General features: G+C 49.6%; 1 protein-coding gene across 1 annotated transcript in view; it reads right to left on the bottom strand.

Moving 5' to 3' along the window:
* LOC127835626 (uncharacterized) overlaps positions 1 to 23,618 on the bottom strand; it is an 85,139-nt gene extending 61,521 nt beyond the window's left edge. The window contains exon 1 of the mRNA XM_052362062.1: positions 23,608 to 23,618. Within this exon, the coding sequence (XP_052218022.1) occupies positions 23,608 to 23,618 (11 nt within the window). The remainder of the gene's footprint in view (positions 1 to 23,607) is intronic.
* Positions 23,619 to 24,090: the final 472 nt, after the last annotated feature.

Below are 24,090 nucleotides of genomic sequence, written 5' to 3'. Positions count from 1 at the left end.
AGCGGTTGTTATTTCGGCCGTAGTTGTTGTTTCGGCCGCAGTTGTTGTAGCAGCCGCACTTGTTGTTTCTGCCGAAGTTGTTGTAGCAGCCGCGGTTGTTGTTTCTGCCGAATTTGTTGTTGTAGCCGCGGTTGTTGTATCGGCCGCTACAACAACTGCGGCTGCTACTGCTGTTATTTCGGCCGTAGTTGTTGTTACGGCCGAAGTTGTTGTTGCAGCCGTTCTTGTTGTTTCTGCCGATATTGTTGTAGCAGCCGCGGTTGTTATTTCGGCCGTAGTTGTTGTTTCGGCCGAAGTTATTGTAGCAGCCGCACTTGTTGTTTCTGCCGAAGTTGATGTAGCAGCCGCGGTTGTTGTATCGGCCGCAGTTGTTGTAGCCGCCGCAGATGTTATTTCGGCCGTAGTTGTTGTATCGGCCGCAGTTGTTGTAGCAGCTGCGGTTGTTGTATCGGCCGCAGTTGTTGTAGCAGCCGCAGTTGTTATTTCGGCCGTAGTTGTTGTTTCGGCCGTAGTTGTTGTTTCGGCCGCAGTTGTTGTAGCAGCCGCACTTGTTGTTTCTGCCGAAGTTGTTGTAGCAGCCGCGGTTGTTGTATCGGCCGCAGCTGTTGTAGCATCCGCGGTTGTTATTTCGGCCGTAGTTGTTGTTTCGGCCGAAGTTGTTGTATCGGCCGCACTTGTTGTTTCTGTCGAAGTTGTTGTAGCAGCCGCGGTTGCTGTTTCGGCCGCAGTTGTTGCAGCAGCGCCGATTGTTGTTTCGGCCGCAGTTGCTGTAGCAGCCGCACTTGTTGTTCCTGCCGAAGTTGTTGTAGCAGCCGCGGTTGTTGTATCGGCCGCAGTTGTTGTAGCAGCCGCAGTTGTTATTTCTGCCGAAGTTGTTGTATCAGCCGCGGTTGTTTCGACCGCAGTTGTTGTAGCAGCCGCAGTTGTTATTTCGGCCGAAGTTGTAGTAGCAGCCGCGGTTGTTGTTTCGGTCGCAGTTGTTGTAGCAGCCGCATTTGTTATTTCGGCCGTTGTTGTTAATTCGGTTGTAGTTGTAGTAGCAGCCGTGGTTGTTGTTTCGGCCGCAGTTGTTGTAGCAGCCGCACTTGTTATTTCTGCCGAAGTTGATGTATCAGCCGCGGTTGTTGTATCGGCCGCACTTGTTGTATCAGCCGCGGTTGTTATTTCGGCCGTAGTTGTTGTTTCGGCCGCAGTTGTTGTAGCAGCCGCACTTGTTGTTTCTGCCGAAGTTGTTGTAGCAGCCGCGGTTGTTGTATCGGCCGCAGTTGTTGTATCAGCCGCAGTTGTTATTTCGGCCGTAGTTGTTGTTTCGGCCGAAGTTGCTGTAGCAGCCGCACTTGTTGTTTCTGCCGAAGTTGTTGTACCAGCCGCGGTTGTTGTATCGGCCACAGTTGTTGTAGCAGCCGAAATTGTAATTTCGGCCGTAGTTGTTGTAGCAGCCGCACTTGTTGTTTCTGCCGAAGTTGTTGTATCGTCCGCGGTTGTTGTATCGTCCGCAGTTGTTGAAGCAGCCGAAGTTGTTATTTCGGCCGTAGTTGTTGAAGCAGCCGCACTTGTTGTTTCGGCAGCAGTTGTTGTAGCAGCCGCACTTGTTATTTCTGCCGAAGTTGTTGTATCGGCCGCAGTTGTTGTAGCAGCCGCAGTTGATATTTCGGCCGTAGTTGTTGTAGCAGTCGCGGTTGTTGTTTCGGCCGCAGTTGTTGTAGCAGCCGCACTTGTTGTTTCTGCCGAAGTTGTTGTATCATCCGCGGTTGTTGTATCGTCCGCAGTTGTTGTATCAGCCGCAGTTGTTATTTCGGCCGTAGTTGTTGTTTCGGCCGAAGTTGCTGTAGCAGCCGCACTTGTCGTTTCTGCCGAAGTTGTTGTATCGGCCGCAGTTGTTGTAGCAGCCGCAGTTGTTGTTTCGGCCTCAGTTGTTGTAGCAACCGCACTTGTTGTTTCTGCCAAATTTGTTGTAGCAGCTGCGGTTGTTGTATCGGCCGCAGTTGTTGTAGCAGCCGCAGTTGTTATTTCTGCCGAAGTTGTTGTATCAGCCGCGGTTGTTGTATCGGCCGCAGTTGTTGTAGCAGTCGCGGTTGTTGTTTCGTCCGCAGTTGTTGTTGCAGCCGCGGTTGTTGTTTCGGCCGCAGTTGTTGTAGCAGCCGCACTTGTTGTTTCTGCCGAAGTTGTTGTAGCAGCCGCAGTTGTTATTTCGGCCGTAGTTGTTGTTTCGGCCGAAGTTGTTGTAGCAGCCGCGGTTGTTGTTTCGGCCGCAGTTGTTGAAGCAGCCGCACTTGTTGCTTCTGCCGAAGTTGTTGTAGCAGCCGCGGTTGTTGTATCGGCCGCAATTGTTGTAGCAGCCGCAATTGTTATTTCTGCCGAAGTTGTTGTAGCAGCCGCGGTTGTTGTATCGGCAGAAGTTGTTGTAGCAGCTGCAGTTGTTATTTCTGTCGAAGTTGTTGTATCAGCCGCGGTTGTTGTATCGGCCGCTGTTGTTGTAGCAGCCGCAGTTGTTATTTCGGTCGTAGTTGTTGTATCAGCCGCGGTTGCTGTTTCGGACGCAGTTGTTGAAACAGCCGCAGTTGTTATTTCGGCCGTAGTTGTTGAAGCAGCCCCGGTTGTTGTTTCGGCCGCAGTTGTTGTAGCAGCCGCACTTGTTGTTTCTGCCGAAGTTGTTGTATCAGCCGCGGTTGTTGTATCGGTCGCTGTTGTTGTATCAGCCGCAGTTGTTATTTCGGCCGTAGTTGTTGTTTCGGCCGAAGTTGCTGTACCAGCCGCACTTGTTGTTTCTGCCGAAGTTGTTGTACCAGCCGCGGTTGTTGTATCGACCGCAGTTGTTGTAGCAGCCGCAGTTGTTATTTCTGCCGAAGTTGTTGTATCAGCCGCGGTTGTTGTATCGGCCGCAATTGTTGTAGTAGCCGCAGTTGATATTTTGGCCGTAGTTGTTGTAGCAGTCGCGGTTGTTGTTTCGGCCGCAGTTGTTGTAGCAGCCGCACTTGTTGTTTCTGCCGAAGTTGTTGTATCGTCCGCGGTTGTTGTATCGTCCGCAGTTGTTGAAGCAGCCGAAGTTGTTATTTCGGCCGTAGTTGTTGTAGCAGCCGCACTTGTTGTTTCGGCAGCAGTTGTTGTAGCAGCCGCACTTGTTATTTCTGCCGAAGTTGTTGTATCGGCCGCAGTTGTTGTAGCAGCCGCAGTTGATATTTCGGCCGTAGTTGTTGTAGCAGTCGCGGTTGTTGTTTCGGCCGCAGTTGTTGTAGCAGCCGCACTTGTTGTTTCTGCCAAAGTTGTTGTATCATCCGCGGTTGTTGTATCGTCCGCAGTTGTTGTAGCAGCCGAAGTTGTTATTTCGGCTGTAGTTGTTGTAGCAGCCGCACTTGTTGTTTCGACCGCAGTTGTTGTAGCAGCCGCACTTGTTGTTTCTGCCGAAGTTGTTGTAGCACCCGCGGTTGTTGTATCGGCCGCAGTTGTTGTAGCAGCCGCAGTTGTTATTTCGGCCGTTGTTGTTATTTCGGTTGTAGTTGTAGTAGCAGCCGTGGTTGTTGTTTCGGCAGCAGTTGTTGAAGCAGACGCACTTGTTATTTCTGCCGAAGTTGATGTATCAGCCGCGGTTGTTGTATCGGCCGCAGTTGTTGTATCAGCCGCAGTTGTTTTTTCGGCCGTAGTTGTTGTTTCGGCCGCAGTTGCTGTAGCAGCCGCACTTGTTGTTTCTGCCGAAGTTGTTGTACCAGCCGCGGTTGTTGTATCGGCCACAGTTGTTGTAGCAGCCGAAGTTGTAATTTCGGCCGAAGTTGTTGTAGCAGCCTCACTTTTTGTTTCTGCCGAAGTTGTTGTATCGTCCGCGGTTGTTGTATCGTCCGCAGTTGTTGAAGCAGCCGAAGTTGTTATTTCGGCCGTAGTTGTTGAAGCAGCCGCACTTGTTGTTTCGGCAGCAGTTGTTGTAGCAGCCGCACTTGTTATTTCTGCCGAAGTTGTTGTATCGGCCGCAGTTGTTGTAGCAGCCGCAGTTGATATTTCGGCCGTAGTTGTTGTAGCAGTCGCGGTTGTTGTTTCGGCCGCAGTTGTTGTAGCAGCCGCACTTGTTGTTTCTGTCGAAGTTGTTGTATCATCCGCGGTTGTTGTATCGTCCGCAGTTGTTGTATCAGCCGCAGTTGTTATTTCGGCCGTAGTTGTTGTTTCGGCCGAAGTTGCTGTTGCAGCCGCACTTGTTGTTTCTGCCGAAGTTGTTGTATCGGCCGCAGTTGTTGTAGCAGCCGCAGTTGATATTTCGGCCGTAGTTGTTGTAGCAGTTGCGGTTGTTGTTTCGGCCACAGTTGTTGTAGCAGCCGCACTTGTTGTTTCTGCCGAAGTTGTTGTATCATCCGCGGTTGTTGTATCGTCCGCAGTTGTTGTAGCAGCCGAAGTTGTTATTTCGGCCGTAGTTGTTGTAGCAGCCGCACTTGTTGTTTCGGCAGCAGTTGTTGTAGCAGCCGCACTTGCTATTTCTGCCGAAGTTGTTGTATCGGCCGCAGTTGTTGTAGCAGCCGCAGTTGATATTTCGGCCGTAGTTGTTGTAGCAGTCGCGGTTGTTGTTTCGGCCGCAGTTGTTGTAGCAGCCGCACTTGTTGTTTCTGCCGAAGTTGTTGTATCATCCGCGGTTGTTGTATCGTCCGCAGTTGTTGTAGCAGCCGAAGTTGTTATTTCGGCCGTAGTTGTTGTAGCAGCCGCACTTGTTGTTTCGACCGCAGTTGTTGTAGCAGCCGCACTTGTTGTTTCTGCCGAAGTTGTTGTAGCACCCGCGGTTGTTGTATCGGCCGCGGTTGTTGTATCGGCCGCAGTTGTTGTAGCAGCCGCAGTTGTTATTTCGGCCGTTGTTGTTAATTCGGTTGTAGTTGTAGTAGCAGCCGTGGTTGTTGTTTCGGCCGCAGTTGTTGTAGCAGCCGCACTTGTTATTTCTGCCGAAGTTGATGTATCAGCCGCGGTAGTTGTATCGGCCGCACTTGTTGTATCAGCCGCGGTTGTTATTTCGGCCGTAGTTGTTATTTCGGCCGCAGTTGTTGTAGCAGCCGCACTTGTTGTTTCTGCCGAAGTTGTTGTAGCAGCCGCGGTTGTTGTATCGGCCGCAGTTGTTGTATCAGCCGCAGTTGTTATTTCGGCCGTAGTTGTTGTTTCGGCCGAAGTTACTGTAGCAGCCGCACTTGTTGTTTCTGCCGAAGTTGTTGTAGCACCCGCGGTTGTTGTATCGGCCGCAGTTGTTGTAGCAGCCGCAGTTGTTATTTCGGCCGTTGTTGTTATTTCGGTTGTAGTTGTAGTAGCAGCCGTGGTTGTTGTTTCGGCCGCAGTTGTTGTAGCAGCCGCACTTGTTATTTCTGCCGAAGTTGATGTATCAGCCGCGGTTGTTGTATCGGCCGCACTTGTTGTATCAGCCGCGGTTGTTATTTCGGCCGTAGTTGTTGTTTCGGCCGCAGTTGTTGTAGCAGCCGCACTTGTTGTTTCTGCCGAAGTTGTTGTAGCAGCCGCGGTTGTTGTTTCGGCCGCAGTTGTTGTATCAGCCGCAGTTGTTATTTCGGCCGTAGTTGTTGTTTCGGCCGAAGTTGCTGTAGCAGCCGCACTTGTTGTTTCTGCCGAAGTTGTTGTACAAGCCGCGGTTGTTGTATCGGCCACAGTTGTTGTAGCAGCCGAAATTGTAATTTCGGCCGTAGTTGTTGTAGCAGCCGCACTTGTTGTTTCTGCCGAAGTTGTTGTATCGTCCGCGGTTGTTGTATCGTCCGCAGTTGTTGAAGCAGCCGAAGTTGTTATTTCGGCCGTAGTTGTTGAAGCAGCCGCACTTGTTGTTTCGGCAGCAGTTGTTGTAGCAGCCGCACTTGTTATTTCTGCCGAAGTTGTTGTATCGGCCGCAGTTGTTGTAGCAGCCGCAGTTGATATTTCGGCCGTAGTTGTTGTAGCAGTCGCGGTTGTTGTTTCGGCCGCAGTTGTTGTAGCAGCCGCACTTGTTGTTTCTGCCGAAGTTGTTGTATCATCCGCGGTTGTTGTATCGTCCGCAGTTGTTGTATCAGCCGCAGTTGTTATTTCGGCCGTAGTTGTTGTTTCGGCCGAAGTTGCTGTAGCAGCCGCACTTGTTGTTTCTGCCGAAGTTGTTGTATCGGCCGCAGTTGTTGTAGCAGCCGCAGTTGTTGTTTCGGCCTCAGTTGTTGTAGCAACCGCACTTGTTGTTTCTGCCAAATTTGTTGTAGCAGCTGCGGTTGTTGTATCGGCCGCAGTTGTTGTAGCAGCCGCAGTTGTTATTTCTGCCGAAGTTGTTGTATCAGCCGCGGTTGTTGTATCGGCCGCAATTGTTGTAGCAGTCGCGGTTGTTGTTTCGTCCGCAGTTGTTGTTGCAGCCGCGGTTGTTGTTTCGGCCGCAGTTGTTGTAGCAGCCGCACTTGTTGTTTCTGCCGAAGTTGTTGTAGCAGCCGCAGTTGTTATTTCGGCCGTAGTTGTTGTTTCGGCCGAAGTTGTTGTAGCAGCCGCGGTTGTTGTTTCGGCCGCAGTTGTTGAAGCAGCCGCACTTGTTGCTTCTGCCGAAGTTGTTGTAGCAGCCGCGGTTGTTGTATCGGCCGCAATTGTTGTAGCAGCCGCAATTGTTATTTCTGCCGAAGTTGTTGTAGCAGCCGCGGTTGTTGTATCGGCAGAAGTTGTTGTAGCAGCTGCAGTTGTTATTTCTGTCGAAGTTGTTGTATCAGCCGCGGTTGTTGTATCGGCCGCTGTTGTTGTAGCAGCCGCAGTTGTTATTTCGGCCGTAGTTGTTGTATCAGCCGCGGTTGCTGTTTCGGACGCAGTTGTTGAAACAGCCGCAGTTGTTATTTCGGCCGTAGTTGTTGAAGCAGCCCCGGTTGTTGTTTCGGTCGGAGTTGTTGTAGCAGCCGCACTTGTTGTTTCTGCCGAAGTTGTTGTAGCAGCCGCGGTTGTTGTATCGGTCGCTGTTGTTGTATCAGCCGCAGTTGTTATTTCGGCCGTAGTTGTTGTTTCGGCCGAAGTTGCTGTAGCAGCCGCACTTGTTGTTTCTGCCGAAGTTGTTGTACCAGCCGCGGTTGTTGTATCGACCGCAGTTGTTGTAGCAGCCGCAGTTGTTATTTCTGCCGAAGTTGTCGTATCAGCCGCGGTTGTTGTATCGGCCGCAATTGTTGTAGCAGCCGCAGTTGATATTTTGGCTGTAGTTGTTGTAGCAGTCGCGGTTGTTGTTTCGGCCGCAGTTGTTGTAGCAGCCGCACTTGTTGTTTCTGCCGAAGTTGTTGTATCGTCCGCGGTTGTTGTATCGTCCGCAGTTGTTGAAGCAGCCGAAGTTGTTATTTCGGCCGTAGTTGTTGTAGCAGCCGCACTTGTTGTTTCGGCAGCAGTTGTTGTAGCAGCCGCACTTGTTATTTCTGCCGAAGTTGTTGTATCGGCCGCAGTTGTTGTAGCAGCCGCAGTTGATATTTCGGCCGTAGTTGTTGTAGCAGTCGCGGTTGTTGTTTCGGCCGCAGTTGTTGTAGCAGCCGCACTGGTTGTTTCTGCCGAAGTTGTTGTATCATCCGCGGTTGTTGTTTCGTCCGCAGTTGTTGTAGCAGCCGAAGTTGTTATTTCGGCCGTAGTTGTTGTAGCAGCCGCACTTGTTGTTTCGACCGCAGTTGTTGTAGCAGCCGCACTTGTTGTTTCTGCCGAAGTTGTTGTAGCACCCGCGGTTGTTGTATCGGCCGCAGTTGTTGTAGCAGCCGCAGTTGTTATTTCGGCCGTTGTTGTTATTTCGGTTGTAGTTGTAGTAGCAGCCGTGGTTGTTGTTTCGGCCGCAGTTGTTGTAGCAGACGCACTTGTTATTTCTGCCGAAGTTGATGTATCAGCCGCGGTTGTTGTATCGGCCGCAGTTGTTGTATCAGCAGCAGTTGTTATTTCGGCCGTAGTTGTTGTTTCGGCCGCAGTTGCTATAGCAGCCGCACTTGTTGTTTCTGCCGAAGTTGTTGTACCAGCCGCGGTTGTTGTATCGGCCACAGTTGTTGTAGCAGCCGAAGTTGTAATTTCGGCCGTAGTTGTTGTAGCAGCCGCACTTGTTGTTTCTGCCGAAGTTGTTGTATCGTCCGCGGTTGTTGTATCGTCCGCAGTTGTTGAAGCAGCCGAAGTTGTTATTTCGGCCGTAGTTGTTGAAGCAGCCGCACTTGTTGTTTCGGCAGCAGTTGTTGTAGCAGCCGCACTTGTTATTTCTGCCGAAGTTGTTGTATCGGCCGCAGTTGTTGTAGCAGCCGCAGTTGATATTTCGGCCGTAGTTGTTGTAGCAGTCGCGGTTGTTGTATCGTCCGCAGTTGTTGTATCAGCCGCAGTTGTTATTTCGGCCGTAGTTGTTGTTTCGGCCGAAGTTACTGTAGCAGCCGCACTTGTTGTTTCTGCCGAAGTTGTTGTATCGGCCGCAGTTTTTGTAGCAGCCGCAGTTGATATTTCGGCCGTAGTTGTTGTAGCAGTCGCGGTTGTTGTTTCGGCCACAGTTGTTGTAGCAGCCGCACTTGTTGTTTCTGCCGAAGTTGTTGTATCATCCGCGGTTGTTGTATCGTCCGCAGTTGTTGTAGCAGCCGAAGTTGTTATTTCGGCCGTAGTTGTTGTAGCAGCCGCACTTGTTGTTTCGACCGCAGTTGTTGTAGCAGCCGCACTTGTTGTTTCTGCCGAAGTTGTTGTAGCAGCCGCGGTTGTTGTATCGGCCGCAGTTGTTGTAGCAGCCGCAGTTGTTATTTCGGCCGTTGTTGTTGTTTCGGTTGTAGTTGTAGTAGCAGCCGTGGTTGTTGTTTCGGCCGCAGTTGTTGTAGCAGCCGCACTTGTTATTTCTGCCGAAGTTGATGTATCAGCCGCGGTTGTTGTATCGGCCGCACTTGTTGTATCAGCCGCGGTTGTTATTTCGGCCGTAGTTGTTGTTTCGGCCGCAGTTGTTGTAGCAGCCGCACTTGTTGTTTCTGCCGAAGTTGTTGTAGCAGCCGCGGTTGTTGTATCGGCCGCAGTTGTTGTATCAGCCGCACTTGTTATTTCGGCCGTAGTTGTTTCGGCCGAAGTTGCTGTAGCAGCCGCACTTGTTGTTTCTGCCGAAGTTGTTGTACCAGCCGCGGTTGTTGTATCGGCCGCAGTTGTTGTAGCAGCCGAAGTTGTTATTTCGGCCGTAGTTGTTGTAGCAGCCGCACTTGTTGTTTCTGCCGAAGTTGTTGTATCGTCCGCGGTTGTTGTATCGTCCGCAGTTGTTAAAGCAGCCGAAGTTGTTATTTCGGCCGTAGTTGTTGAAGCAGCCGCACTTGTTGTTTCGGCAGCAGTTGTTGTAGCAGCCGCACTTGTTGTATCAGCCGCGGTTGTTATTTCGGCCGTAGTTGTTTCGGCCGAAGTTGTTGTTGCAGCCGTACTTGTTGTTTCTGCCGATATTGTTGTAGCAGCCGCGGTTGTTATTTCGGCCGTAGTTGTTATTTCGGCCGAAGTTATTGTAGCAGCCGCACTTGCTGTTTCTGCCGAAGTTGATGTAGCAGCCGCGGTTGTTGTATCGGCCGCAGTTGTTGTAGCCGCCGCAGATGTTATTTCGGCCGTAGTTGTTGTTTCGGCCGCAGTTGTTGTAGCAGCTGCGGTTGTTGTATCGGCCGCAGTTGTTGTAGCAGCCGCAGTTGTTATTTCGGCCGTAGTTGTTGTTTCGGCCGTAGTTGTTGTTTCGGCCGCAGTTGTTGTAGCAGCCGCACTTGTTGTTTCTGCCGAAGTTGTTGAAGGAGCCGCGGTTGTTGTATCGGCCGCAGCTGTTGTAGCATCCGCGGTTGTTATTTCGGCCGTAGTTGTTGTTTCGGCCGAAGTTGTTGTAGCAGCCGCACTTGTTGTTTCTGTCGAAGTTGTTGTAGCAGCCGCGGTTGTTGTTTCGGCCGCAGTTGTTGCAGCAGCGGCGATTGTTGTTTCGGCCACAGTTGCTGTAGCAGCCGCACTTGTTGTTCCTGCCGAAGTTGTTGTAGCAGCCGCGGTTGTTGTATCGGCCGCAGTTGTTGTAGCAGCCGCAGTTGTTATTTCTGCCGAAGTTGTTGTATCAGCCGCGGTTGTTGTATCGGCCGCAGTTGTTGTAACAGCCACAGTTGATATTTCGGCCGTAGTTGTTGTAGCAGTCGCGGTTGTTGTATCGGCCGCAGTTGTTGTAGCAGCCGCAGATGTTATTTCTGCCGAAGTTGTTGTATAAGCCGCGGTTGTTGTATCGGCCGCAGATGTTATTTCGGCCGTAGTTGTTGTTTCGGCCGAAGTTGTTGTAGCAGCCACACTTGTTGTTTCTGCCGAAGTTGTTGTAGCAGCCGCGGTTGTTGTTTCGGCCGCAGTTGTTGTAGCAGCCGCACTTGTTTTTTCTGCCGAAGTTGTTGTAGCAGCCGCGGTTGTTGTATCGGCCACAGTTGTTGTAGCAGCCGCAGTTGTTATTTCGCCCGTAGTTGTTGTAGCAGCCGCGGTTGTTGTTTCGGCCGCAGTTGTTGTAGCAGCCGCAGATTTTATTTCTGCCGAAGTTGTTGTAGCAGCCGCAGTTGATATTTCGGCCGTAGTTGTTGTAGCAGTCGCGGTTGTTGTTTCGGCCGCAGTTGTTGTAGCAGCCGCACTTGTTGTTTCTGCCGAAGTTGTTGTATCATCCGCGGTTGATGTATCGTCCGCAGTTGTTGTAGCAGCCGAAGTTGTCATTTCGGCCGTAGTTGTTGTAGCAGCCGCACTTGTTGTTTCGACTGCAGTTGTTGTAGCAGCCGCACTTGTTGTTTCTGCCGAAGTTGTTGTAGCAGCCGCGGTTGTTGTATCGGCCGCAGTTGTTGTAGCAGCCGCAGTTGTTATTTCGGCCGTTGTTGTTATTTCGGTTGTAGTAGCAGCCGTGGTTGTTGTTTCGGCCGCAGTTGTTGTAGCAGCCGCACTTGTTATTTCTGCCGAAGTTGTTGTATCAGCCGCGGTTGTTGTATCGGCCGCACTTGTTGTATCAGCCGCGGTTGTTATTTCGGCCGTAGTTGTTGTTTCGTCCGCAGTTGTTGTAGCAGCCGCACTTGTTGTTTCTGCCGAAGTTGTTATAGCAGCCGCGGTTGTTGTATCGGCCGTAGTTGTTGTAGCAGTCGCGGTTGTTGTTTCGGCCGCAGTTGTTGTAGCAGCCGCACTTGTTGTTTCTGCCGAAGTTGTTGTATCATCCACGGTTGTTGTATCGTCCGCAGTTGTTGTATCAGCCGCAGTTGTTATTTCGGCCGTAGTTGTTGTTTCGGCCGAAGTTGCTGTAGCAGCCGCACTTGTTGTTTCTGCCAAAGTTGTTGTATCGGCCGCAGTTGTTGTAGCAGCCGCAGTTGATATTTCGGCCGTAGTTGTTGTAGCAGTCGCGGTTGTTGTTTCGGCCACAGTTGTTGTAGCAGCTGCACTTGTTGTTTCTGCCGAAGTTGTTGTATCGTCCGCGGTTGTTGTATCGTCCGCAGTTGTTAAAGCAGCCGAAGTTGTTATTTCGGCCGTAGTTGTTGAAGCAGCCGCACTTGTTGTTTCGGCAGCAGTTGTTGTAGCAGCCGCACTTGTTATTTCTGCCGAAGTTGTTGTTTCGGCCGCAGTTGTTGTAGCAGCCGCAGTTGATATTTCGGCCGAAGTTGTTGTTGCAGCCGTACTTGTTGTTTCTGCCGATATTGTTGTAGCAGCCGCGGTTGTTATTTCGGCCGTAGTTGTTGTTTCGGCCGAAGTTATTGTAGCAGCCGCACTTGTTGTTTCTGCCGAAGTTGATGTAGCAGTCGCGGTTGTTGTATCGGCCGCAGTTGTTGTAGCAGCCGCAGTTGTTATTTCGGCCGTTTTTGTTATTTCGGTTGAAGTTGTAGTAGCAGCCGTGGTTGTTGTTTCTGCCGCAGTTGTTGTAGCAGCCGCACTTGTTATTTCTGCCGAAGTTGATGTATCAGCCGCGGTTGTTGTATCGGCCGCACTTGTTGTATCAGCCGCGGTTGTTATTTCGGCCGTAGTTGTTGTTTCGGCCGCAGTTGTTGTAGCAGCCGCACTTGTTGTTTCTGCCGAAGTTGTTGTACCAGCCGCGGTTGTTGTATCGGCCGCAGTTGTTGTATCAGCCGCAGTTGTTATTTCGGCCGTAGTTGTTGTTTCGGCCGAAGTTGCTGTAGCAGCCGCACTTGTTGTTTCTGCCGAAGTTGTTGTACCAGCCGCGGTTGTTGTATCGGCCACAGTTGTTGTAGCAGCCGAAGTTGTAATTTCGGCCGTAGTTGTTGTAGCAGCCGCACTTGTTGTTTCTGCCGAAGTTGTTGTATCGTCCGCGGTTGTTGTATCGTCCGCAGTTGTTGAAGCAGCCAAAGTTGTTATTTCGGCCGTAGTTGTTGAAGCAGCCGCACTTGTTGTTTCGGCAGCAGTTGTTGTAGCAGCCGCACTTGTTATTTCTGCCGAAGTTGTTGTATCGGCCGCAGTTGTTGTAGCAGCCGCAGTTGATATTTCGGCCGTAGTTGTTGTAGCAGTCGCGGTTGTTGTTTCGGCCGCAGTTGTTGTAGCAGCCGCACTTGTTGTTTCTGCCGAAGTTGTTGTATCATCCGCGGTTGTTGTATCGTCCGCAGTTGTTGTATCAGCCGCAGTTGTTATTTCGGCCGTAGTTGTTGTTTCGGCCGAAGTTGCTGTAGCAGCCGCATTTGTTGTTTCTGCCGAAGTTGTTGTACCAGCCGCGGTTGTTGTATCGGCCACAGTTGTTGTAGCAGCCGAAGTTGTAATTTCGGCCGTAGTTGTTGTAGCAGCCGCACTTGTTGTTTCTGCCGAAGTTGTTGTATCGTCCGCGGTTGCAGCCAAAGTTGTTATTTCGGCCGTAGTTGTTGAAGCAGCCGCACTTGTTGTTTCGGCAGCAGTTGTTGTAGCAGCCGCACTTGTGATTTCTGCCGAAGTTGTTGTATCGGCCGCAGTTGTTGTAGCAGCCGCAGTTGATATTTCGGCCGTAGTTGTTGTAGCAGTCGCGGTTGTTGTTTCGGCCGCAGTTGTTGTAGCAGCCGCACTTGTTGTTTCTGCCGAAGTTGTTGTATCATCCGCGGTTGTTGTATCGTCCGCAGTTGTTGTATCAGCCGCAGTTGTTATTTCGGCCGTAGTTGTTGTTTCGGCCGAAGTTGCTGTAGCAGCCGCACTTGTTGTTTCTGCCGAAGTTGTTGTATCGGCCGCAGTTGTTGTAGCAGCCGCAGTTGTTGTTTCGGCCTCAGTTGTTGTAGCAACCGCACTTGTTGTTTCTGCCAAATTTGTTGTAGCAGCTGCGGTTGTTGTATCGGCCGCAGTTGTTGTAGCAGCCGCAGTTGTTATTTCTGCCGAAGTTGTTGTATCAGCCGCGGTTGTTGTATCGGCCGCAGTTGTTGTAGCAGTCGCGGTTGTTGTTTCGTCCGCAGTTGTTGTTGCAGCCGCGGTTGTTGTTTCGGCCGCAGTTGTTGTAGCAGCCGCACTTGTTGTTTCTGCCGAAGTTGTTGTAGCAGCCGCAGTTGTTATTTCGGCCGTAGTTGTTGTTTCGGCCGAAGTTGTTGTAGCAGCCGCGGTTGTTGTTTCGGCCGCAGTTGTTGTATCAGCAGCGGTTGTTATTTCGGCCGTAGTTGTTGTTTCGGCCGCAGTTGTTGTAGCAGCCGCACTTGTTGTTTCTGCCGAAGTTTTTGTAGCAGCCGCGGTTGTTGTTTCTGCCGAATTTGTTGTTGTAGCCGCGGTTGTTGTATCGGCCGCTACAACAACTGCGGCTGCTACTGCTGTTATTTCGGCCGTAGTTGTTGTTTCGGCCGAAGTTGTTGTTGCAGCCGTTCTTGTTGTTTCTGCCGATATTGTTGTAGCAGCCGCGGTTGTTATTTCGGCCGTAGTTGTTGTTTCGGCCGAAGTTATTGTAGCAGCCGCACTTGTTGTTTCTGCCGAAGTTGATGTAGCAGCCGCGGTTGTTGTATCGGCCGCAGTTGTTGTAGCCGCCGCAGATGTTATTTCGGCCGTAGTTGTTGTATCGGCCGCAGTTGTTGTAGCAGCTGCGGTTGTTGTATCGGCCGCAGTTGTTGTAGCAGCCGCAGTTGTTATTTCGGCCGTAGTTGTTGTTTCGGCCGTAGTTGTTGTTTCGGCCGCAGTTGTTGTAGCAGCCGCACTTGTTGTTTCTGCCGAAGTTGTTGTAGCAGCCGCGGTTGTTGTATCGGCCGCAGCTGTTGTAGCATCCGCGGTTGTTATTTCGGCCGTAGTTGTTGTTTCGGCCGAAGTTGTTGTAGCAGCCGCACTTGTTGTTTCTGTCGAAGTTGTTGTAGCAGCCGCGGTTGCTGTTTCGGCCGCAGTTGTTGCAGCAGCGGCGATTGTTGTTTCGGCCGCAGTTGCTGTAGCAGCCGCACTTGTTGTTCCTGCCGAAGTTGTTGTAGCAGCCGCGGTTGTTGTATCGGCCGCAGTTGTTGTAGCAGCCGCAGTTGTTATTTCTGCCGAAGTTGTTGTATCAGCCGCGGTTGTTGTATCGACCGCAGTTGTTGTAGCAGCCGCAGTTGTTATTTCGGCCGAAGTTATAGTAGCAGCCGCGGTTGTTGTTTCGGTCGCAGTTGTTGTAGCAGCCGCACTTGTTGTTTCTGCCGAAGTTGTTGTAGCAGCCGCGGTTGTTGTATCGGCCGCAGATGTTGTAGCAACCGCAGTTGTTATTTCGGCCGTAGTTGTTGTAGCAGCCGCGGTTGTTGTTTCGGCCGCAGTTGTTTTAGTGGCCGCACTTGTTGTTTCTGCCGAAGTTGTTGTAACTGCCGCGGTTGTTGTATCGGCCGCAGTTGTTGAAGCAGCCGCAGTTGTTATTTCGGATGTAGTTGTTGTTTCTGCCGAAGTTGTTGTAGCAGCCGATCTTGTTGTTTCTGCCGAAGCTGTTGTAGAAGCCGCGGTTGTTGTATCGGCCGCAGTTGTTGTTGCAGCCGCAGTTGTTATTTCGGCCGTAGATGTTATTTCGGCCGTAATTGTTGTTTCGGCCGAAGTTGTTGTCGCAACCGCACTTGTTGTTTCTGCCAAAGTTGTTGTAGCAGCTGCGGTTGTTGTATCGGCCGCAGTTGTTGTAGCAGCCGCACTTGTTGCTTCTGCCGAAGTTGTTGTAGCAGCCGCGGTTGTTGTATCGGCCGCAATTGTTGTAGCTGCCGCAATTGTTATTTCTGCCGAAGTTATTGTAGCAGCCGCGGTTGTTGTATCGGCAGAAGTTGTTGTAGCAGCTGCAGTTGTTATTTCTGTCAAAGTTGTTGTATCAGCCGCGGTTGTTGTATCGGCCGCTGTTGTTGTAGCAGCCGCAGTTGTTATTTCGGCCGTAGTTGTTGTATCAGCCGCTGTTGCTGTTTCGGACGCAGTTGTTGAAACAGCCGCAGTTGTTATTTCGGCCGTAGTTGTTGAAGCAGCCCCGGTTGTTGTTTCGGCCGCAGTTGTTGTAGCAGCCGCACTTGTTGTTTCTGCCGAAGTTGTTGTAGCAGCCGCGGTTGTTGTATCGGTCGCAGTTGTTGTTTCAGCCGCAGTTGTTATTTCGGCCGTAGTTGTTGTTTCGGCCGAAGTTGCTGTAGCAGCCGCACTTGTTGTTTCTGCCGAAGTTGTTGTAACAGCCGCGGTTGTTGTATCGACCGCAGTTGTTGAAGCAGCCGCAGTTGTTATTTCTGCCGAAGTTGTTGTATCAGCCGCGGTTGTTGAATCGGCCGCAATTGTTGTAGCAGCCGCAGTTGATATTTCGGCCGTAGTTGTTGTAGCAGTCGCGGTTGTTGTTTCGGCCGCAGTTGTTGTAGCAGCCGCACTTGTTGTTTTCTGCCGAAGTTGTTGTATCGTCCGCGGTTGTTGTATCGTCCGCAGTTGTTGAAGCAGCCGAAGTTGTTATTTCGGCCGTAGTTGTTGTAGCAGCCGCACTTGTTGTAGCAGCCGCACTTGTTATTTCTGCCGAAGTTGTTGTATCGGCCGCAGTTGTTGTAGCAGCCGCAGTTGATATTTCGGCCGTAGTTGTTGTAGCAGTCGCGGTTGTTGTTTCGGCCGCAGTTGTTGTAGCAGCCGCACTTGTTGTTTCTGCCGAAGTTGTTGTATCATCCGCGGTTGTTGTATCGTCCGCAGTTGTTGTATCAGCCGCAGTTGTTATTTCGGCCGTAGTTGTTGTTTCGGCCGAAGTTGCTGTAGCAGCCGCACTTGTTGTTTCTGCCGAAGTTGTTGTATCGGCCGCAGTTGTTGTAGCAGCCGCAGTTGATATTTCGGCCGTAGCTGTTGTAGCAGTCGCGGTTGTTGTTTCGGCCGCAGTTGTTGTAGCAGCCGCACTTGTTGTTTCTGCCGAAGTTGTTGTATCATCCGCGGTTGTTGTATCGTCCGCAGTTGTTGTAGCAGCCGAAGTTGTTATTTCGGCCGTAGTTGTTGTAGCAGCCGCACTTGTTGTTTCGACCGCAGTTGTTGTAGCAGCCGCACTTGTTGTTTCTGCCGAAGTTGTTGTAGCAGCCGCGGTTGTTGTATCGGCCGCAGTTGTTGTAGCAGCCGCAGTTGTTATTTCGGCCGTTGTTGTTATTTCGGTTGTAGTTGTAGTAGCAGCCGTGGTTGTTGTTTCGGCCGCAGTTGTTGTAGCAGCCGCACTTGTTATTTCTGCCGAAGTTGATGTATCAGCCGCGGTTGTTGTATCGGCCGCACTTGTTGTATCAGCCGCGGTTGTTATTTCGGCCGTAGTTGTTGTTTCGGCCGCAGTTGTTGTAGCAGCCGCACTTGTTGTTTCTGCCGAAGTTGTTGTAGCAGCCGCGGTTGTTGTATCGGCCGCAGTTGTTGTATCAGCCGCAGTTGTTGTATCAGCCGCAGTTGTTATTTCGGCCGTAGTTGTTGTTTCGGCCGAAGTTGCTGTAGCAGCCGCACTTGTTGATTCTGCCGAAGTTGTTGTACCAGCCGCGGTTGTTGTATCGGCCGCAGTTGTTGTAGAAGCCGAAGTTGTTATTTCGGCCGTAGTTGTTGTAGCAGCCGCACTTGTTGTTTCTGCCGAAGTTGTTGTATCGTCCGCGGTTGCTGTATCGTCCGCAGTTGTTGAAGCAGCCAAAGTTGTTATTTCGGCCGTAGTTGTTGAAGCAGCCGCACTTGTTGTTTCGGCAGCAGTTGTTGTAGCAGCTTCACTTGTTATTTCTGCCGAAGTTGTTGTATCGGCCGCAGTTGTTGTAGCAGCCGCAGTTGATATTTCGGCCGTAGTTGTTGTAGCAGTCGCGGTTGTTGTTTCGGCCGCAGTTGTTGTAGCAGCCGCACTTGTTGTTTCTGCCGAAGTTGTTGTATCATCCGCGGTTGTTGTATCGTCCGCAGTTGTTGTAGCAGCCGAAGTTGTTATTTCGGCCGTAGTTGTTGTAGCAGCCGCACTTGTTGTTTCGACCGCAGTTGTTGTAGCAGCCGCACTTGTTGTTTCTGCCGAAGTTGTTGTAGCAGCCGCGGTTGTTGTATCGGCCGCAGTTGTTGTAGCAGCCGCGGTTGTTGTTTCTGCCGAATTTGTTGTTGTAGCCGCGGTTGTTGTATCGGCCGCTACAACAACTGCGGCTGCTACTGCTGTTATTTCGGCCGTAGTTGTTTCGGCCGAATTTGTTGTTGCAGCCGTACTTGTTGTTTCTGCCGATATTGTTGTAGCAGCCGCGGTTGTTATTTCGGCCGTAGTTGTTGTTTCGGCCGAAGTTATTGTAGCAGCCGCACTTGCTGTTTCTGCCGAAGTTGATGTAGCAGCCGCGGTTGTTGTATCGGCCGCAGTTGTTGTAGCCGCCGCAGATGTTATTTCGGCCGTAGTTGTTGTTTCGGCCGCAGTTGTTGTAGCAGCTGCGGTTGTTGTATCGGCCGCAGTTGTTGTAGCAGCCGCAGTTGTTATTTCGGCCGTAGTTGTTGTTTCGGCCGTAGTTGTTGTTTCGGCCGCAGTTGTTGTAGAAGCCGCACTTGTTTTTTCTGCCGAAGTTGTTGTAGCAGCCGCGGTTGTTGTATCACCCGCAGCTGTTGTAGCATCCGCGGTTGTTATTTCGGCCGTAGTTGTTGTTTCGGCCGAAGTTGTTGTAGCAGCAGCACTTGTTGTTTCTGTCGAAGTTGTTGTAGCAGCCGCGGTTGTTGTTTCGGCCGCAGTTGTTGCAGCAGCGGCGATTGTTGTTTCGGCCGCAGTTGCTGTAGCAGCCGCACTTGTTGTTCCTGCCGAAGTTGTTGTAGCAGCCGCGGCTGTTGTATCGGCCGCAGTTGTTGTAGCAGCCGCAGTTGTTATTTCTGCCGAAGTTGTTGTATCAGCCGCGGTTGTTTTATCGGCCGCAGTTGTTGTAACAGCCGCAGTTGATATTTCGGCCGTAGTTGTTGTAGCAGTCGCGGTTGTTGTATCGGCCGCAGTTGTTGTAGCAGCCGCAGATGTTATTTCTGCCGAAGTTGTTGTATAAGCCGCGGTTGTTGTATCGGCCGCAGTTGTTATTTCGGCCGTAGTTGGTGTTTCGGCCGAAGTTGTTGTAGCAGCCGCACTTGTTGTTTCTGCCGAAGTTGTTGTAGCAGCCGCGGTTGTTGTTTCGGCCGCAGTTATTGTAGCAGCCGCACTTGTTTTTTCTGCCGAAGTTGTTGTAGCAGCCGCGGTTGTTGTATCGGCCACAGTTGTTGTAGCAGCCGCAGTTGTTATTTCGCCCTTAGTTGTTGTAGCAGCCGCGGTTGTTGTTTCGGCCGCAGTTGTTGTAGCAGCCGCAGATGTTATTTCTGCCGAAGTTGTTGTATCAGCCGCGGTTGTTGTATCGGCCGCAGTTGTTGTAGCAGCCGCAGTTGATATTTCGGCCGTAGTTGTTGTAGCAGTCGCGGTTGTTGTTTCGGCCGCAGTTGTTGTAGCAGCCGCACTTGTTGTTTCTGCCGAAGTTGTTGTATCGTCCGCGGTTGTTGTATCGTCCGCAGTTGTTGAAGCAGCCGAAGTTGTTATTTCGGCCGTAGTTGTTGTAGCAGCCGCACTTGTTGTTTCGGCAGCAGTTGTTGTAGCAGCCGCACTTGTTATTTCTGCCGAAGTTGTTGTATCGGCCGCAGTTGTTGTAGCAGCCGCAGTCGATATTTCGGCCGTAGTTGTTGTAGCAGTCGCGGTTGTTGTTTCGGCCGCAGTTGTTGTAGCAGCCGCACTTGTTGTTTCTGCCGAAGTTGTTGTATCATCCGCGGTTGTTGTATCGTCCGCAGTTGGTGTAGCAGCCGAAGATGTTATTTCGGCCGTAGTTGTTGTAGCAGCCGCACTTGTTGTTTCGACTGCAGTTGTTGTAGCAGCCGCACTTGTTGTTTCTGCCGAAGTTGTTGTAGCAGCCGCGGTTGTTGTATCGGCCGCAGTTGTTGTAGCAGCCGCAATTGTTATTTCGGCCGTTGTTGTTATTTCGGTTGTAGTAGCAGCCGTGGTTGTTGTTTCGGCCGCAGTTGTTGTAGCAGCCGCACTTGTTATTTCTGCCGAAGTTGTTGTATCAGCCGCGGTTGTTGTATCGGCCGCACTTGTTGTATCAGCCGCGGTTGTTATTTCGGCCGTAGTTGTTGTTTCGGCCGCAGTTGTTGTAGCAGCCGCACTTGTTGTTTCTGCCGAAGTTGTTGTAGCAGCCGCGGTTGTTGTATCGGCCGCAGTTGTTGTATCAGCCGCAGTTGTTATTTCGGCCGTAGTTGTTGTTTCGGCCGAAGTTGCTGTAGCAGCCGCACTTGTTGTTTCTGCCGAAGTTGTTGTACCAGCCGCGGTTGTTGTATCGGCCGCAGTTGTTGTAGCAGCCGAAGTTGTTATTTCGGCCGTAGTTGTTGTAGCAGCCGCACTTGTTGTTTCTGCCGAAGTTGTTGTATCGTCCGCGGTTGTTGTAACGTCCGCAGTTGTTGAAGCAGCCGAAGTTGTTATTTCGGCCGTAGTTGTTGTAGCAGCCGCACTTGTTGTTTCGGCAGCAGTTGTTGTAGCAGCCGCACTTGTTATTTCTGCCGAAGTTGTTGTTTCGGCCGCAGTTGTTGTAGCAGCCGCAGTTGATATTTCGGCCGTAGTTGTTGTAGCAGTCGCGGTTGTTGTTTCGGCCGCAGTTGTTGTAGCAGCCGCACTTGTTGTTTCTGCCGAAGTTGTTGTATCATCCGCGGTTGTTGTATCGTCCGCAGTTGTTGTAGCAGCCGAAGTTGTTATTTCGGCCGTAGTTGTTGTAGCAGCCGCACTTGTTGTTTCGACCGCAGTTGTTGTATCGGCCGCAGTTGATATTTCGGCCGCAGTTGTTGTAGCAGCCGCACTTGTTGTTTTTGCCGAAGTTGTTGTATCGTCCGCGGTTGTTGTATCGTCCGCAGTTGTTGAAGCAGCCGAAGTTGTTATTTCGGCCGTAGTTGTTGTAGCAGCCGCACTTGTTGTTTCGGCAGCAGTTGTTGTAGCAGCCGCACTTGTTATTTCTGCCGAAGTTGTTGTATCGGCCGCAGTTGTTGTAGCAGCCGCAATTGATATTTCGGCCGTAGTTGTTGTAGCAGTCGCGGTTGTTGTTTCGGCCGCAGTTGTTGTAGCAGCCGCACTTGTTGTTTCTGCCGAAGTTGTTGTATCATCCGCGGTTGTTGTATCGTCCGCAGTTGTTGTAGCAGCCGAAGTTGTTATTTCGGCCGTAGTTGTTGTAGCAGCCGCACTTGTTGTTTCGACCGCGGTTGTTGTAGCAGCCGCACTTGTTGTTTCTGCCGAAGTTGTTGTAGCACCCGCGGTTGTTGTATCGGCCGCAGTTGTTGTAGCAGCCGCAGTTGTTATTTCGGCCGTTGTTGTTATTTCGGTTGTAGTTGTAGTAGCAGCCGTGGTTGTTGTTTCGGCCGCAGTTGTTGTAGCAGCCGCACTTGTTATTTCTGCCGAAGTTGATGTATCAGCCGCGGTTGTTGTATCGGCCGCACTTGTTGTATCAGCCGCGGTTGTTATTTCGGCCGTAGTTGTTGTTTCGGCCGCAGTTGTTGTAGCAGCCGCACTTGTTGTTTCTGCCGAAGTTGTTGTAGCAGCCGCGGTTGTTGTATCGGCCGCAGTTGTTGTATCAGCCGCAGTTGTTATTTCGGCCGTAGTTGTTGTTTCGGCCGAAGTTGCTGTAGCAGCCGCACTTGTTGTTTCTGCCGAAGTTGTTATACCAGCCGCGGTTGTTGTATCGGCCGCAGTTGTTGTAGCAGCCGAAGTTGTTATTTCGGCCGTAGTTGTTGTAGCAGCCGCATTTGTTGTTTCTGCCGAAGTTGTTGTATCGTCCGCGGTTGTTGTATCGTCCGCAGTTGTTGAAGCAGCCGAAGTTGTTATTTCGGCCGTAGTTGTTGAAGCAGCCGCACTTGTTGTTTCGGCAGCAGTTGTTGTAGCAGCCGCACTTGTTATTTCCGCCGAAGTTGTTGTATCGGCCGCAGTTGTTGTAGCAGCCGCAGTTGATATTTCGGCCGAAGTTGTTGTAGCAGTCGCGGTTGTTGTTTCGGCCGCAGTTGTTGTAGCAGCCGCACTTGTTGTTTCTGCCGAAGTTGTTGTATCATCCGCGGTTGTTGTATCGTCCGCAGTTGTTGTATCAGCCGCAGTTGTTATTTCGGCCGTAGTTTTTGTTTCGGCCGAAGTTGCTGTAGCAGCCGCACTTGTTGTTTCTGCCGAAGTTGTTGTATCGGCCGCAGTTGTTGTAGCAGCCGCAGTTGATATTTCGGCCGTAGTTGTTGTAGCAGTTGCGGTTGTTGTTTCGGCCGCAGTTGTTGTAGCAGCCGCACTTGTTGTTTCTGCCGAAGTTGTTGTATCATCCGCGGTTGTTGTATCGTCCGCAGTTGTTGTAGCAGCCGAAGTTGTTATTTCGGCCGTAGTTGTTGTAGCAGCCGCACTTTTTGTTTCGACCGCAGTTGTTGTAGCAGCCGCACTTGTTGTTTCTGCCGAAGTTGTTGTAGCACCCGCGGTTGTTGTATCGGCCGCAGTTGTTGTAGCAGCCGCAGTTGTTATTTCGGCCGTTGTTGTTATTTCGGTTGTAGTTGTAGTAGCAGCCGTGGTTGTTGTTTCGGCCGCAGTTGTTGTAGCAGCCGCACTTGTTATTTCTGCCGAAGTTGATGTATCAGCTGCGGTTGTTGTATCGGCCGCACTTGTTGTATCAGCCGCGGTTGTTATTTCGGCCGTAGTTGTTGTAGCAGCCGAAGTTGTTATTTCGGCCGCAGTTGTTGTAGCAGCCGCACTTGTTGTTTCTGCCGAAATTGTTGTAGCAGCCGCGGTTGTTGTATCGGCCGCAGTTGTTGTAGCAGCCGCACTTGTTGTTTCTGCCGAAGTTGTTGTAGCAGCCGTGGTTGTTGCATCGGCCGCAGTTGTTGTAGCAGCCGCAGTTTTTAATATTACGATTATCATAAGCATGTCGAATATCACGCTGATTTTTGCCCAAGTTCTGAAAATAACATAAAACACCCTTTCAAAATAAATTTAAAGTCTTAATTTATATCATGTTGTTTTTTTCGATATAAATGATAATATTAGAACAGAAGATATAAAAACAATGCGTTTTGCGACACGATACGTAGTACTTTTGCAAACATGTACTTTAATAAATGTTATTTTGTTTTAAATGTGTAGTTATAAAACATAATAAACTTTTCTATGATTTTCTTTCTAATGGTTAAATGTAGTTCTGTTGTTGCAGAAGTATTTATTGTGTTAATATCACCTCCATATACCTCGGTAAATAGTGTTGTTGCTATTGCTGTTTTCAATTAGTTTTCTCAATTTGATTACTGATTTTGGTATTCGTGTCTGTGTTTACCAAAATCAGTTTACTTCCCGAAGAATGTTAACTGCAGTTGTATGAATAGCTTCTTTGCAAAGATTGTATGTATGTTTAGAATAATAAATTATACTTAAAAAAACACGAAGTTTAAGAACGCACCGTATTTATAAACGATGTGAACGTATACTGGATGCTGTGATTGCGAGTAAAGTGAAAATACATGTAAACACATGCTAGCTTTCATAAATCATATGTTGAAATGTTAAATACTGAAAACGGTTCTTATATGATGAATCTTTTAAACTGTCGAAGTTATTGTCTTTTAATCCATTTTTTTGTTTAAAATAAACTATCAAAGTTAGGGGAAAAAATCATTCACTCAGCTGCCCTCAACTAGAAATAAAGTTGGATTGCTAATTCAGGTGAAACTCATGTTACAACCGTAGACATGTTGTGATGCGTTCAAATTCGTTACGTGAAAGTAACTAAAAACCACTGACTTCAGCAGAAGCTTTTGATATACAAATACTTTTGTTAAATGTATGACTGTTAGGGTTTAACTTATGGATGAATAATTGTATCGGATGTTTGTTGTTTTAATTAACATAACCTTTTTTAAGTTTCTGTATGGTGATAATCAGCAAATAAATGTAAACCACCTTAAATTCGTTCAAAAATTTAAATTTATAGAATGTTTTGCTTCAAACTAATGCTAATTTTTATTTTGTTTTCAATCAATATATTAGATTTTGCATATATACACGCAGTCGAATTGTAACATAAGATCGCCGTGGCGAAGAGGATATGGTGTCCGCCTAGCGACCGGGAGGTCACGGGTTCGATCCCCTTCCATAGACACCAAGTACTGGTTCTAGTAACAGGAAACGGACGCGAGAGCGTTTCAGATAAGCCGCTTGTTAGGTAATCGAGCAAAAATAAACAGGTTTAAACTAAACTAAACTAACATAAGATTATAAGACTCAATTAGTCAACTAACCCAGTATAATTTAAGAAATCCCATTAACTGAAAAAAGGTGACTGCTCGACCGTTTCGCAAGACAGATGTTACGAGAGACACATGGCGACTGATAAGTCCATATTTTGCTTTCTTTTACTCTGGCCTTCCGAAAATAATAGCCATATTTTTTTTCCTTAAACAAATAATAGCCAAATCATATGCGGACTTTTCCGCAAAACGGAACTGAAGGCAAAAAGAAAGAAAAAACAATGAATCTCATTTTATCTATGTTTTATTAAATGTATATCTATTGGATTTAAGTTATAATATAAATATATACTTAAAAACAAGCATAATATCAGTGTGTCATTTTCTTATAAAATATTATCATGGCTTTACAATAAAAAATACAATCAATGCTGTGGGTGTGACTTAACAAACCAGATCTCAGCTACAGTTACATACACATAATGAATTAAGGGCAGAGGCCCCAACCCACCCAGAGCCCTTACTAATTATACTATTTTTTATAGTTTTTCCAATTGCAATTTTTGGTGAATACAACTCGAAATATTATGAACCACACCTTCCGTA

Source organism: Dreissena polymorpha, chromosome 6 (genome assembly GCF_020536995.1).
Source record: "Dreissena polymorpha isolate Duluth1 chromosome 6, UMN_Dpol_1.0, whole genome shotgun sequence".
In the NCBI taxonomy this organism is placed as follows: Eukaryota; Metazoa; Mollusca; class Bivalvia; order Myida; family Dreissenidae; genus Dreissena; species Dreissena polymorpha.
Note: the sequence above shows the minus strand (reverse complement) of the source record. Positions and strands in the feature narration are given on the sequence as shown.